Below are 15241 nucleotides of genomic sequence, written 5' to 3'. Positions count from 1 at the left end.
CATTTAATTTTGATTTGTACCCACAATTACATTTCCATGTTTTGTGTAGGCTGTCATGACTGTTGAAACACTTGCTCTTGAAACATTCAATAAGCTGGCTGCCTTGCTGACTGGTGCTCCAGCTAATCGGTCCCCCACAGTCTGCCCTCTTTGAAACTCTGGTAGGTCTTTCATTGCACATTGCCTCAGCCTCTGAATGCAAACACGAAGTGTGCACTACTCATAAATGACCTGCACTGATGTCTAGTCCACACTGAACATGTACAGTCCAGCGTGACACGTGCCTTACCTTCATTGTTGACCGACAAACACAACAATCCCATCACTACAACTGTTCACATTATTTTGCCTATGCCCTGTAAGTAGATCATGCCCAGTAGAGGACCTAGAACACTCCGTGACAGAGCACCAGGTATTACTTCTGTTTGACCTGATTACTTTCCATCAGTCACTACAAACTGTGAGCTTTCTGACTGGAGATCGTGAATCCAGTCGCACAACTGAGATGATGGTATGTAGGCATGCAATTTGATCAGAAGTTGCTTGTGACATACGGTGTCAAAAGCGTTCTGGAAGAAGATGTGGAAACAATTCAGTATCCCCTGTCAGTAGCACTCATTACTTTGTCAGAATGAAAGAGAACAGTTTTTTTCTGAATCCATGTTGGCTGTTTGTCAGTAAATCTTTTTCTTTGAGATAACTCATACTGTTTGAACACAGTATATGTTCCAAAATCCGATGTTGGTGGTATGGTCTGTAATTCAGTGGATTACTCCCATTTCCTTTCTTGAGTATTGGTGTGACTTGTGCAACTTCCCAGTCTTCGCATATGGATCTTTCAAAGAGTGTGCATGTTTGCTAAATATTGAGCTATTGTATCAACATACTCTGAGTGGAAACTGACTGGTATACTGTCAGGACCGGAGGATGTGACTTCATTAAGTGATTTAAGCTATTTTGCTTCACAAAGGATATTTACTTCTAAATTGCTTATGTTGGCAGTTGTTCTTGGTTTTAATTCTGGAATATTTACTTCATCTTATTTGGTGAAGCCCTTAAGGGTTCCTGGTGATGTTTGCTCATTGGTCATTATTGCTATTGTTGGTACATGGATCCCCTTCACACGAGATTGAAAGCAGTTGATGTCTGGGTTCACTTGGACTCTGCTGTCACAGTTTGCAATCTTTATCCAGAGGTACTCACATATTACGTTTAACGTGCTCATGCTTGCCTGTTAGCGAGACAGGCAAGCTGGAGCACGTTATTCGCAGAATGGACAGGCTGCTTTACTCCCGCCAAGTCAAGCTTTTTCCCAGTCCGAGAAAGCTGAAGGAAGCTTCCTTGCCTGCCAGTCTTTCTGTCTTGCTGTGCTACACTGTTTGACAGTTTATTCTGTACGCTTTCATTGTAGTGTTATGAGCAAGGTTCAGAAGTTTGTGAGAAGTGTTTTTTTTACCAGAGTATCACTAGACGATGTGCAATGAAATATATAGGGTGTACATTAAGTCCTGGAACACTTTCTATTATTTATTGCACAAGAACCAAACATTGTACGGATATCATACATGTCATTTTGAAGAGAAACCCTGAAAGTTTTTTTTCATGTATATCGCCACAGTGTAGTTTGGTAATATACCGATAGTCAGTGCTAGTTGCAAACATGGCGAGTTCGGGTGCGGAGCAAGCTTCCTGTGTGTTGGAGTTCAAGAAAAACAAGTGTGCTACAGCTGTTCAATGGATGTTTAGAACCAAGTACGGTAATAAGCCACCAGCAAGGAATGCCACTTACCACTGGCACAACAAATTCGTTATGACAGGTTGCTTGTGCCCGCAAAGAGAAGCGGACGTCCTAGTGTGAGTGAGTGAAGTGAATGTGGAGCGCATACGAAAGACAGTCATAAGCAGGCTAAAGAAATCGGTGTGTCTTACATCCCATGAACTCAAAGTGGCTCCAGTGACAGTGTGGAAAGTCCTGCGACAGAAGCTGTCTATGAAACCATTCAAATTGGATCTCAATGACAACAAAGATAAGCGTTTTGAGTTTTGTTCACAGTTGCAACAGTTGAATGAGGATGGGGATGGCATTGTTGATCACTTAATTTTTAGTGACGAAGCCACTTTTCACACTGATGGGAAAGTGAACAGGCATATTGTCAAATCTGGGGTGCAGAGCATCTGCATGAATGCATTGAATTTGAGTGTGATTCCCCAAAAGGTAAATGTTTTTGTGCCTTGCCACATCAAACACTGTACGAGCCATTCTTCTTCGCCGAGAGCAGTGTCACTGGATATTCCTACTTGGACATGTTGCAGCCATGGCCGATGCCTCAAATGCGAGCGGACTCTCCGTTCATCTTTCAGCAGGATGGGGCTCCACCCCATTTTCATCATGAAGTTCTTGGGTACCTGCACACGGAGCTACCGCATCGATGGATTGGCCATGCTACAGAAGGGGACAGCTGTTTCATGAAATGGCCTCTCTGATCACCAGATCTCAATCCATGTGACTTTTTTCTGTGGCGACACATTAAAGATCTGGTGTATGGACCGCCTCTAACACGTGATGTAGCAGAACTCTGGGAGAGAATACAGGAAGCGACTGCTACAGTCGATAATGCCATGCTAGGACGGGTATGGCAAGAATTCGATTACCTTATTGATGTCTGCCAGGTCACTCACCCCACGTAGAATGTCCCCCCCCCCCCCCCTCTCTCTCTATCTCTCTCTCTCTCTCTCTCTCTCTCTCTCTCTCTCTCTCTATATATATATATATATATATATATATATATATATATATATATATATATAAAAAGAAAGATGATGAAACTTACCAAACAAAAGCGCTGGCAGGTCGATAGACACACAAACAAACACAAACATACACACAAAATTCTAGCTTTCGCAACCAATGGTTGCCTCGTCAGGAAAGAGGGAAGGAGAAGGAAAGACAAAAGGATATGGGTTTTAAGGGAGAGGGTAAGGAGTCATTCCAATCCCGGGAGCGGAAAGACTTACCTTAGGGGGAAAAAAGGACAGGTATACACTCGCACACACACACATATCCATCCACACATACACAGACACAAGCAGACATACAAATGTCTGCTTGTGTCTGTGTATGTGTGGATGGATATGTGTGTGTGTGCGAGTGTATACCTGTCCTTTTTTCCCCCTAAGGTAAGTCTTTCCGCTCCCGGGATTGGAATGACTCCTTACCCTCTCCCTTAAAACCCATATCCTTTTGTCTTTCCTTCTCCTTCCCTCTTTCCTGACGAGGCAACCATTGGTTGCGAAAGCTAGAATTTTGTGTGTATGTTTGTGTTTGTTTGTGTGTCTATCGACCTGCCAGCGCTTTTGTTTGGTAAGTTTCATCATCTTTCTTTTTAGATATATTTTTCCCACGTGGAATGTTTCCCTCTATTATATATATATATATATATATATATATATATATATATATTTTTTCGAAGAGAAACACTGAAAGTAAAAACAACTTTCAGTGTTTGTCTTCAAAATGCAATATGTATGACATCTGTGCAGTGTTTAGTTCCTGTGCAATAAATAATTGAAAGTGTTCCTGGACTATGTACACACCCTGTATATTCATTTTGGGTCATTGTAGGCCAGTAAATGTTTTATTTTATTTGTCATTTTTTTCCCTTTTCACTCATTTATTTATTTCGATATCAACGGCTTTCTCTGCTTCTACCCTCTTTCTCAACTCAAACCATCATTAGTATGTTTTCTATAGTAAACAGGACCATCTCTCAAAGTCAAGGCCCTTGGCACCTAAGAATCTGAAGATGCATATTACTGCAATACCGACTAAAGTGATGTTTTGGAGGTTTAGTTTCTGTAACCTTACTTTTTTATGACCCCAGTTATATCAGTTTTAATTACTTATTCCAGGGTGTGTATTGCTGGTTTGCTGAATTCATTCTAAATGGCCAAAATAGTTCATTCTAAATTCCTCAAGTATACTTTAGTAAATACAAAGTTTGTTTTCCGTGTTATGTTAATCTAAAAATTACAGCTCTGAAAGAAGCAGCTTATACTGAGCTTTCTTCGCACTATGTTGCATACCAGCAGAATTTGGTTCGCAATATCCACTGAGCCATATTTTTTCCTGTTTCAGTCAACATTTGCTCTAAATTTAGAAAGCATATGTATTACTAAATGGCCTCAAGTCCTTAGCAAAAATTTCCACACACTTGTCAACCAGTATGTATGTCCTCTTTCAAAATATTTATGGAGTGAGAAAACTACTGGTTAAATTTACAAACATGTTTTAACACGCTCGAGGCTCTGGAGTGTGTGTTTAGTAAGTTTTACCCAGCTTGCATTGGTAGGCACCTACTGATTTATTTGAAACTGCCATATGAGCGCGCACAATTTTTTTTCCACAGCTATACTTGTGCTCTATTGCAACTGATATATATTTCCCAATTCTTATTTTCTTCTTGATCTCCTTTAAGTTTGGTGTGTCCATTTTACTGCTCCCATCATTATAATAACTGAGCTGCAGTGAAACTACTTCCACAAACATGTAACTTGCTAGTCATGTTAGATTGATATCATAAGCTGTTGTCAGGAGCAGCAGCCTGATTAGGTCCCATGAATCTTGCTGGGCTTGCGGAAACCCAAGTTGGTCTGCTTCAATACACATGTACTCTTGTGTCTCTGTTGCTGCTGGTTGAGCTGCTTTAATGGTTGCATCGGAGATAGGGGCAGGCAATCTGGAAGAAGAATTTGTACCCCTGTATCTTTGTCTCCCTCCTGGCAGGCCACCCGTGCTCGCTGCTCTAACTGCCCTCCTTCAGCAACTCCGTCTCTCCCTTCCTCTTCCTTGGGGAATTTAATGCCTATCACCCCTGGTGGGGCAAGGCTTTTTCAATGCAGTAGAAGTCTCCTCATAGACCATTTTCTTGCGGACCACATTCTGTGCCTTCTTAATGATGGTTCCCCTTCCCCTTTTAGTGCCCATTACGGCACTTTCTCTGCCATTAATCTTTTGCTCACTTTCCCTCCTCTTCTCACTTCAATGCACTGGTTGCCACATGTCGACCTCTACCATAGCAACCATTTCCCATTGATTCTCTTGTTATCACATTGATTGGCCTTTGTTTATCTCCCAGGACACATTTACCTCCTTTTTGTCAGGGTGTATTGATGAAGCTCATCTTTGACATGTGCAATGCAATTATTTATATTGCTGGCATTGCCATCCTCCACTCAGTGGGTCCCTTTCACTGCCACCCATTTCCATGGTGGAGCATGGCCATTGTTATTGCCATCCTTGACGAACCTTGCAATACCTTAAGGAGCACCTGTCCTCTGCCGGTTTTATTACCTTTAAACGCATTCACTCCAGAGCCTGTTACTTTATCAGACAGAGCAAGTAGGTGTGTTGGAAACACATTGTCTCCTCGCTACATTCTTCTGTCCCGTCATGACAGATGTGGGCTACGCTCCACACCTCGAAGGTTGCCTACAGGCATCTTCCGTCCTTGCCTTGCCCTCCCAGGTGGCCTTCATGTGGATCCATTTGAGACGGCATTGGCATCGGCCTCCTATCTGGCTGCCTTCCTTCTCCAGAGTCAGTGGGCTTGAAGCATTCCATTTATGTTTTACCCCTTGTCAGGTGGAATCCTACATTGAACCTTTACTGCTTGGGAACTTCTTCTGGGTGTCTCCTCTTCCCACAATTCCGCCTCTGTCCCCAGTTCCATCCAGAACCAATTGCTTCATCATCTCAATCTTCGATAATTACAATACCTCCTCCTGTTGTGTAACTGTATTTGGCTCCAAGGTATTTTCCACTCTGAATGGAGGGACATTATTTTGTTTTCTGTCCTTAAGCCTGGTAGGGATCTGCTGCCCCTTTGTAGCTACCAGGCAGTCGGTCCGACCAATGTCCCCCGCACGTTATTTGAATGGATGGTGGCTCGTTGGCTTTGTTGGTTCCTTGAATTTTGGAACCTTTTGTCTACTTACCAGTGCGGCTTTTGGGAGGGACAGTCTCTGATCACTCATCTGCTTTGGTTGGAAACCACAGTTCAGCAGAACTTTTTTTTCCAGCACTGCCACCTTGTTGCAGTTTTCATCGTTTTGGATTATGATAATGTTACAATAGCTCAGATACTGTGTATAGATGAGATAGTAAAACATAATGCAGGAACACCAGCGTTGAACATGAAACAGAGGTGGAGTGCGAATTGGTTGGTGGTTGATTAGTGGTGGCGGTGGCAGTGGCGGCGAGAAAGAACACCAAAAACGCAATCCAGTCAGTGGGAAAGGAAAATGGGTAAAGTAAGTGGCAGAAGGAACATGCAGGTGGCAGGAAGAGTAAGGAACAGGAAGGGAAGGGAGGTGAGGGGTGTGCGAGCAAGGCACCACAGAGGCGCTACGTGTGACGGGGTGCTGGTACTGCTGCCAGCCTGCCCCAGACCCCACACTGGCATGGAGGCAAGGCCGAAGGCCTCCCTAAACAACATAAATGCTAACTGAGGGACTCCAATTCTTAAATCTGGGAGGACAAACCATTTCCCAAAGAAAACCAAAGACAAGACTTAACAATGTGAGGGTTGGCTACTAATACCCATGACAAGGAGAGTGGGAAGGAATATTTGGTGCGAAGAACCAAGAAGTGGGGCAGTCCTGCAAAATACATATCACAATGAGGGAGCCCTGCAGCTACAAAGGGTGGGAGGGGGGCGGAGGGGGGAGAGGCATCTCCTTACAGGGTAAAAAAAAAAGTGTGGGTCAGCTTGATATCGCAGGCAGCAGAGGGTGGTAGATTCCTGTCAGGAGAGGCAGGAGGAAGCCCCTTAATTGCACAAAGTTTATTAGACAGGTAGATGCTCCCCCCCTCCTCCTCCCCCCAAGAGTCCTCAGGAATGAGTGAAAGGAACTTGATGTGAAGCCACAACCCCCCCCCCCTCCCCTCCCCCTCCCTCGGAGTGGTCACAGCCAACAGGGATAGATGGCTGTCCAACAGCCAGACAACTGTCATGTTCATTACCAGGGATACCCATGGGGCCTTGAACCCAAAGTAATCAACAGAAAAAGCAGTGAGCTCAACGTTGGCAAGAAGGTCGTGAATGGTACAGACCAAGAGAGGATGGAAAAAACAACAGGCAATAGCCTGAAGGCCACTCAACAAGTCCCTTCATAACAAAACTTGGGTGAAGGAGGACCATTTAATAAAGCACGGGGCACAGTAAAAGGCAATGGGGTCTGCAGAAAACACCCTACATGTGGCAGGCAAGCGAGGATGTTCCATGCCAACAGAAGACATGAAGTCTTATCCCATGTGACCAGTGGATTTAGAGCCATCAATGTAAAAAAACCATAATACCCCCAGGGGGGTTGAGGGGGGGGGTTCGAGAGAGAATGTGGGGAACAGCACACAAAGAGGGAAGATGGAAATCACAACCCACCCGAAAGTGGGCAACAGGCAAGTGACATAAGTATCTCCAAGGTTTTCATGACCACCTGTCAGTTTTCATTGTATGTATCCTTAAATAATTGAGATTTACCCCACCACCTGCTTGTGGCAAAAAATTTGTTTTTTTCCCAGCTACAATCATGTTTCCCCAAATTTCAAGACAACATAAAATTCTTGTAACATGGGTCTGGAGCCTGTGTGAATTGCTTAAAGTATGACAAGCAGAATCAAAACTTATACAGTCATAAGCTGAAAATGATATCCATTAGACAGTTTTTTGAAGAGAGTGATAAACTTGTTTAAAAAGTACCTGCCTTCTTGAAACAAGCTTTAGGTTACTTGATCCTCCACGGCTTTGCATGTAGTTGAAACAAATTTACTGGATCAAGAAGATTTAGCAGCTTTGCAGATTCTGGCTCATTAATATGTTTTAGATATAGTTGAATGATGCAGTTGGGATAACATTGTTTTGTCATGTTTATAGTTTTTTGTTCCAAGGGCTGAAATTTTCTGGTCATATTGCTAGAACAAAAAGCAAATTTAATGTTTGGCATAAAACGTTTTTTTGTGGGGGCAGCACAGTTCTCAACGAGAAGCACAATCTTGAATTTTTCATTGTTCAATTTGTGATAGAACACTTTTTGCTAAATGACAAATTTTACTCTTTTTCATTCAAGCTTGTCAGTGATTTATGTAAGCACATGATAATTTATGCACATTTTTGAAGCAAAGGGGACTTTCAGCTATATCACTGATAAGTGACAACAGTTTCTCTGTTCCATTAGCAGTGGCACAAGCTTGTACTACCATAATGTCTTTCCTGAGCTACCCATCATGGCGGGACTTTTCGTGCATAAGTTTGAAAAATGATCCAAATTAACCTGCAGTAAATATGCCACTCCTTTCATTCTCTACTGTTGAGTCTACTAAGACACCATTTTGCTTGGAAGCAACACATTTTCATTCATGTATTCAGTCTCACCACTAATTTTTCAGTAAATAATTACAGCACATCGCTATGACGCAGGCCTGGCTTGTACTTGCTATCTTACAGTTTTCAGCTTCTGGTGAATTATTGCCAGCCCACCAGCAATTTGTTCAAGTTCATTCTATTTTCTTATAATGGTTTGCAGAATTGTAGGTGTTATTTCATACGACTGACAAATTCTGTTCTATCAATCCTCTGACCACACACTTTCTCATAACTGTGTGGGTGGTAGCAAAACCTCAGGCAGCTTTATCTTGTGAGGAATTTGGTAAACTGCTGGAGATTATAAATGCAAGCAGGAAGGAGATTTCCTATTTTCAGTCATTAATAGCAGCCCACACTTTCTTCTGTGCTGGCAGATAACTCATTTGTCATCTGTGGAAAAGTTTGTGTGAACTTCAAGGAAAAGTGCCACTCATAGAGCCGGTGTGGTTCTTATGTGAGAAAGGACCACTTTACATGGGAAAGCATTAGAGAGGAGAATCTTAATGAGGTTTCTTCAAGGATGAATATTGTATCATATTTCAATTTTTGTGTTTTCTTTTGTAGACTGCCTTGTTATATTTTTTTCTATTATTTTTTAATCTCAAGCACAAAGAAAATTCTCAAATAAAAAAGAAAGTTTTGAAATTTCTTTTATGCAGTCTTCAGAGTGAGCTAATATTTGGACAATGGAGGTCTATAAAATGGTACTAACTTCTCTGTTTAATTTATTGAGATGTGCGGTATGTTAGAGACATACTTCAACCACTGAAATCCTCTGCAGTGGTAATCAATGCAGCAATCCTGAATTTAAGAGAGACTGCTTGCATTGCTAATCGTTATAAAGGAGATAATGTCTTAGCTACATAATGGAGAAGATAAGTTTTTTGTTTTATTTGAATGCTAGTTACGCCTTAACATTATTGGGACATATATGTCATGATAATGTCTCTTGAATTATATGGGCCTCCATATATTTATCATTTGTCTTAATTTTTGGTAAATGCACTCTTTTATTTAGTGCCTAACCATTAAAATTAATGTTAATATCATGTTATCCATGATAATGGTTGTTGAGCACTGTGGCCCTTACTTAGTTGAAGAAACGCAGCAATCGGATACATTCTTTGAACTTTATACCAAGACATGTTGCCGGCTTTCACCAATCTTTGATTGACTCAATACGGTAAGAAATATTTGATTGCATTAAGCTAATTAAAAACAGTTTGGAAGTCCAAAACACACATTGGTATAAATAAAATCCAAAGAAGTTGTTGGTCACAATATTTAATCTTGTAAATATTAGATGAATGACTGAACATAGACTTAAATTTATTCCATATTCTGAAATGAAAGGATGAGAGTTCAGCCTCTTAGGTTCATATTTATTTTGTAATTTTACAGTGCAACCAACTCTTTTGAATAACATTTAAAATATGTTTTTGTGTTACAGTTGTGACAGGAGAGGCCCGTTTACGTCAACTTGAAGCACTGTTCCTTGGTGGTCCTGTGCAGGGACAGGGCCAATGCTTCAGTATAGAAACTTTGCTGGATGTACTTCTGGTGCTGTATGATGAGTGTTGCAATTCTTCTCTTAGAAGAGAGAAAACAGTATCTGATTTCATCGAATTTGGTTAGAATTTTATTTGTCATTTACAAATTAACCTACTTTTGCAGCTTGTGACAATTGTTGGCATGCCTTTTTTTCTAGCACTCAGATTAGTTGTTAACCAACAAATGATTTGCGTGCTACTGTTCAATAATTCTCCTATGAAATGTGATGGTAAAAGCATATAACTTATTATGTGGCAAGTTGTGTGAAAGATGTAAACATATAATAATTTTTTGTGAAGGTATGTTCCGTCCATGCAACTAATTGAAGGCAGTTTGTTTATTGCCATACGCATTTTACTTCTTTTATTTGTGAAGCATCTTCAGTGGTCTGTAATACAGGTTTCCTTTTATACATGTAATAAACGTATTATGTGGTAGTTACAATACATTCCTATGTTACATTTTGTCGTGTTTGTGTTTTAGGTTATAATTAACTTTTCTAGCACAAATTTTGTGATGTGAAATTATCGTTCAGTGTTACTTAAGATTTCCAGCACTGTTAGCTCATGCGTGTGGTCCAGGAGAAGTATTCGTTAGTTTCCATTCTCCAGATGGCTGATTTCTGGCATTCTTTCACCCGCATTTGATTCAACAAATCATACACATCACTTGGAATTTCCATTTTGTGATCAACATATGTGCATTTTCAGTGTGTTGTGTTGCCAACTGTCATTGTGTGTGTGTGTGTGTGTGTGTGTGTGTGTGTGAGAGAGAGAGAGAGAGAGAGAGAGAGAGAGAGAGAGAGAGAGAGAAGGGGGGGGGGGAAGATTAATTATTTATTCTCATTACATTTTGGATCTCTGTTTGTTATTGTTTTGGTGGCTAGCATGATCAGAGAGTTATTTCTTACATGGATTTGGTCATTGAGTACCTTCTTTTCCATTGCAATGGCTGTTTGTCTGTGAAAGTTTTCTTGCAATGTCAGAAGCTTTTTGTTGTGATTATTCACTCTGATAACTGTCATATCACATTCTGTGTTGGATGGTTCATGCCCATGTTTTATCAGGTGTTAAGTAAAGGTAGAGTGGCTAGTTTAATATTTCCAACTCTTCTCTCTCTCTCTCTCTCTCTCTCTCTCTCTCTCCCTCCCTCCACCCCCCCCCCCCCCCCCCCTCTCCGTAGTGCCACATTGTGTGGCACCACATTCTGCAATTATCCTTAATTTATGAGCATGAGTGTTTCAAACCAAACACACAACACAAACAAAAGAAGACAGATAAACACACAATGAGAGTCAGCAACACAGAATTAGAACTTTCACACAACAAGTCTGACACACATGGCCACTGTCTCTGTTACACTAAGTCACAACTTCGACTGCATCTCACATGAGCAGCAATCTAGCTGTGGTAGGTAGTGGCGGTAAGGGGGAGGGGAGGAGAAGGGGGTAACATGGTAGGTGTGGGGGAGATGCTAGTACTGTGTGTGGGAGCATGTAGGGACACGGTGGCAGTGGGATGTTAGGAGCAACTTGGGGAGGCTGTGCTGGGGGTGGGAGGGGGGGGGGGGGGAGAAGAGTTAGAGAAAAGACTTTTAGATGCATTGATGGGATAGAAGGCATGTGTGTTCTGGACTGGGTTCAGAGAAGGGGATAAGCAGGCAAAGACCAGGGGATTTACAGTAATGAAGAACATGTTGTAGGGAGAGTTCCCACTGTGCAAGTCAGAAAAGCCATGTTGGTGGGAAGAATCAAGTTGACGCAGGCTGTGAAGCAGTTGTTAAAGTGAACCACATTGTGTTAGTCTGCATGTTCAGCTTTTGGGAGGTCCAGCTGTCTCTTGGCAAGAATTTGGCAGTGGCCATTGATTTGGACAAATAACTTTTTAGCCTTCATGCTCACGTAGAATATGGCCCAGTGGTGGCAGCTTTCACAGGTGGCGCTGCTTGTGATAGGGTGGGAGATGCCATGACAGGACTGTAGTAGGTGGTAGTGGGAGGATGTGTGGTATGATTCATGCATCTGGGTCTATTGCAGGAATATGAGCAATGAGGTAAGGGGTTTGGAGCAGGGATGAAGCAGCTGTATCCGTCTCCACCATATCCCTGCATGCTTCCAAAGGCAGCACTAACATCTTGCCCCACTCTTACCCTGTTATCCCTTTCCCTCCCCTTCCCATGCTGCCTCCTTTCTCCTCATTACCCACCCCTAGCTAGATAGTTTCACATGTCAGATGCAGTTGCATCAGGCCTTAGCACCTGGAGACAATTGCCATGTATGTGTCAGATGCTGTGTGGATCGAGAGAACAAGACCTTTGTCCGAAAGCAAAAAATATTTCTAGTATTCTTTTTCATTGTGCCTGTCTTGCAATTAACGTCTTCTCTCTGAGATAAGTAACAGTCTATCCTTTCCACAAATGGTGGCAAGAGGACACACACATATAAAGGTCAAGGAGTAACAGTTGTTTGTGTGTGCTCTCCTGCTTTCCCTTAATAAGTAGATTTTTTAAATCTGCCCTGTTACATTATATTTTAAAAAAAATGAAAACTGATTATTTTTGTTATTGTGTCCTCTACATAATATTGTTTTTAATCCATCCTTCAGTTTTTGTTGTTATAGAATTAAGTATCTTATGTTTCAAAATGAACTTGTGTTACATTGGAAATGTGCTCTTTCATGAAACTCACAGATTATACTGTGAAATATGTTAAATATGTGAAATCTACTGACACCTCACCTGTTCAGCCATCAGTGCAAACACGGCAAACCTGTAAATAGTTATCCTCCTAAATGACCACAAAGTCTGAATCTCGGGTCGATATATAACTCATAATATGTGATAATGTCTGAAGTGGGTGAATAACACACTTGTCGCCATATGATAAATAAGTAAATAACAAAGAGACTACTGAAAGTCCCACCAAATATTCACTATTTTACTGTAACTCTACCACCTGCACATAGTAAACACTTGGACAAGTCAGACTAACTGCAAATATCTGCATGTGATGCAACTGTAGCATTTGTTTTAATTGTTATGAGTTAAGTACATCATTTGCTCTATTGAAAAAATAATGTAACTGGCTGGGTAAAAAATCTGTTCACCAAGCAGCAGCAGGAGAATTCACACATATAAAGATTAAGGAAATTAATGCTCCTGATTTCTTAAACATTGCCAGTCTTTTTTTTTTTTCTTTGCTCCTCTTCCTTCCCCTTCAACCCTTTTGCAGAAAAAGTAGCCCCTGGCTCCAAAAGCTTGCAAATTTCTTTAATCTGTATATATGTGTGTTCTCTTGCAATCACTTAGTGATTAGATTTCTTTATCTATGCAGTGACATTATATTTTCAAAAATTGATTGTTTTTGTTGATATATTTGCTTTATTGAGATAGATGAGTCTGGACAAGTTACTTATGTTTGATGTGGTCTCTCTTCTTAACTGAGTTTTTAATCATCGTTTCAAAAGCTTCCTACATGGTAGAGCATAAGCAGTCTTCAAAATATTTAGCTATAATAGCTGTTCCTCTTACCAGTTACACTGGTCTCGCATTCGGGAGGACGACAGTTCAATCCCGTCTCCGGCCATCCTGATTTAGGTTTTCCGTGATTTCCCTAAATCGCTTCAGGCAAATGCCGGGATGGTTCCTTTGAAAGGGCACGGCCAATTTCCTTCCCCATCCTTCCCTCACCCGAGCTTGCGCTCCGTCTCTAATGACCTCGTTGTCAACGGGACGTTAAACACTAATATCCTCCTCCTCCTCTTACCAGTTCTCTTTTCCCTTCTGTATCACTACTTTTTCCTTTTTTTTCTGTCACCGATCATGGACTTCTTCTCTTCTGGTGAAAATTCTCTTCTTCTCTCTGGCCATTGCGTCTAGATATTTTGCTTCTAAACTAATGGTTTTGCATATTGCAGTTTATTGGTAGTTGTCTTGGTACGAGATTGCAATTCTTACTGTTTTCTGTGGCTGCTGCTACTGCTACTACTCCTACTGTTAAGATCATGTTAAAAAGAAAGTATAAAAAAGCAGAGCATCACTAAAAGTATTAATGGGCTGAGTAAAAGATTCAGGTTCCAAGTGATTGCTTTAAAAATGTAGACATCTTTTAACAGAAATAATAAATTTTTGAAAGTAACCAATTTTTGAAAATATAATGTAATTTGATAGATGAAAAAAATCTGCTCACCCAAAGACAGCAGGAGAACATACATATAGAGGGATACAATTAAATATCTTTATTTTTGTGTTCTCGTGCTGCCGCTTGGTTAGGACACCGTTAGGTGTCTTCTAATTATTTACAAACTAGCAACTTGTCCTGAGTTTGCACAGGTAGAACTATATATCTATGGTTGGACAAATTTGCTGGCATAGCAGTGATTTTATTTATGGGCTACTGTATAGAGTTACGATAAATGTCCAGAGGACGATGTTAGAAAACTGAATAATGTCGCTTTCATGTAACTGAACAATTTAAGCAGTGCGTGCCAGGAAAGTTTTAAAGAGGCAGGAATGTCATTTGTTCCATGTTTAATTGGCATTTGGAATAATGTCTTGTGGCAATGATGGAAGCTGTGAACTAGTTTACCACCTGGTCCACCTATGATCAGTGTATCTGGTAGTGAAAGCTATATCAGAAATCACACATAGACAGAAAAATGCAGTGGAGTACTTGATGAAATATGTAGAAGAAGGAAATATATGTAGGTTGTGGTGATAATAGTTTTGTTTGGCCCAATGGCCTAGTGTAAGCCTTTCAATTAGAGACCACTTCGTGCTTCTGCTAGACTACGTGGGCTTCAAGATCTGAAAGCTGCAGAAAATGTACTAACTGCAGTATGGAAAATGACAATAGGTCACACAACTGTGACAATAGTGTTTTGGAGTCACCAGAGAACAGTCATCACTGCAGGGAGCTATGAAGATCAATCACATGCTGTTGATCGTGAAGCAACAGCATGTGCTATGAGTTCTGTGAGTTGCCAAGAGGTGGCAGTGGCGCTATTTACAAGCAGCAGTTGACATTAATTCCTCATAATACAGCCAGTTTGCATGAAATATTTATAAATTATATACAAAAACTTTTCTCGTGAGTCAGTCTACTTATTAGTAAAAACCACATCAAAATCCTTACAATAGTTCCTGAGGTTAGACCAAACACACAAATGGAAATGGGCAAGGGCTTCAATTTATATTTGTAGAGATTAAAAAAAGTGGGATCACAAGCACCTTATTAGTTACAGCAATTGCTGATGGCTTATAACACTTTCTGG

At 41.0% G+C, this 15241-nt stretch overlaps 1 protein-coding gene across 1 annotated transcript in view; it reads left to right on the top strand.

Annotated features, from left to right (window-relative positions):
• The window catches only part of LOC124794671 (serine/threonine-protein kinase Genghis Khan), a 367558-nt gene that overhangs the window by 48566 nt on the left and 303751 nt on the right, over positions 1–15241 (top strand). Inside the window, exon 3 of the mRNA XM_047258205.1 lies at positions 9871–10050. Coding sequence (XP_047114161.1) covers positions 9871–10050 — 180 coding nt within the window. The remainder of the gene's footprint in view (positions 1–9870; positions 10051–15241) is intronic.

The sequence above is a fragment of the Schistocerca piceifrons genome, chromosome 4 (genome assembly GCF_021461385.2).
Source record: "Schistocerca piceifrons isolate TAMUIC-IGC-003096 chromosome 4, iqSchPice1.1, whole genome shotgun sequence".
Lineage (NCBI taxonomy): Eukaryota > Metazoa > Arthropoda > Insecta > Orthoptera > Acrididae > Schistocerca > Schistocerca piceifrons.
This window is presented reverse-complemented; position numbering and strand designations above follow the sequence as displayed.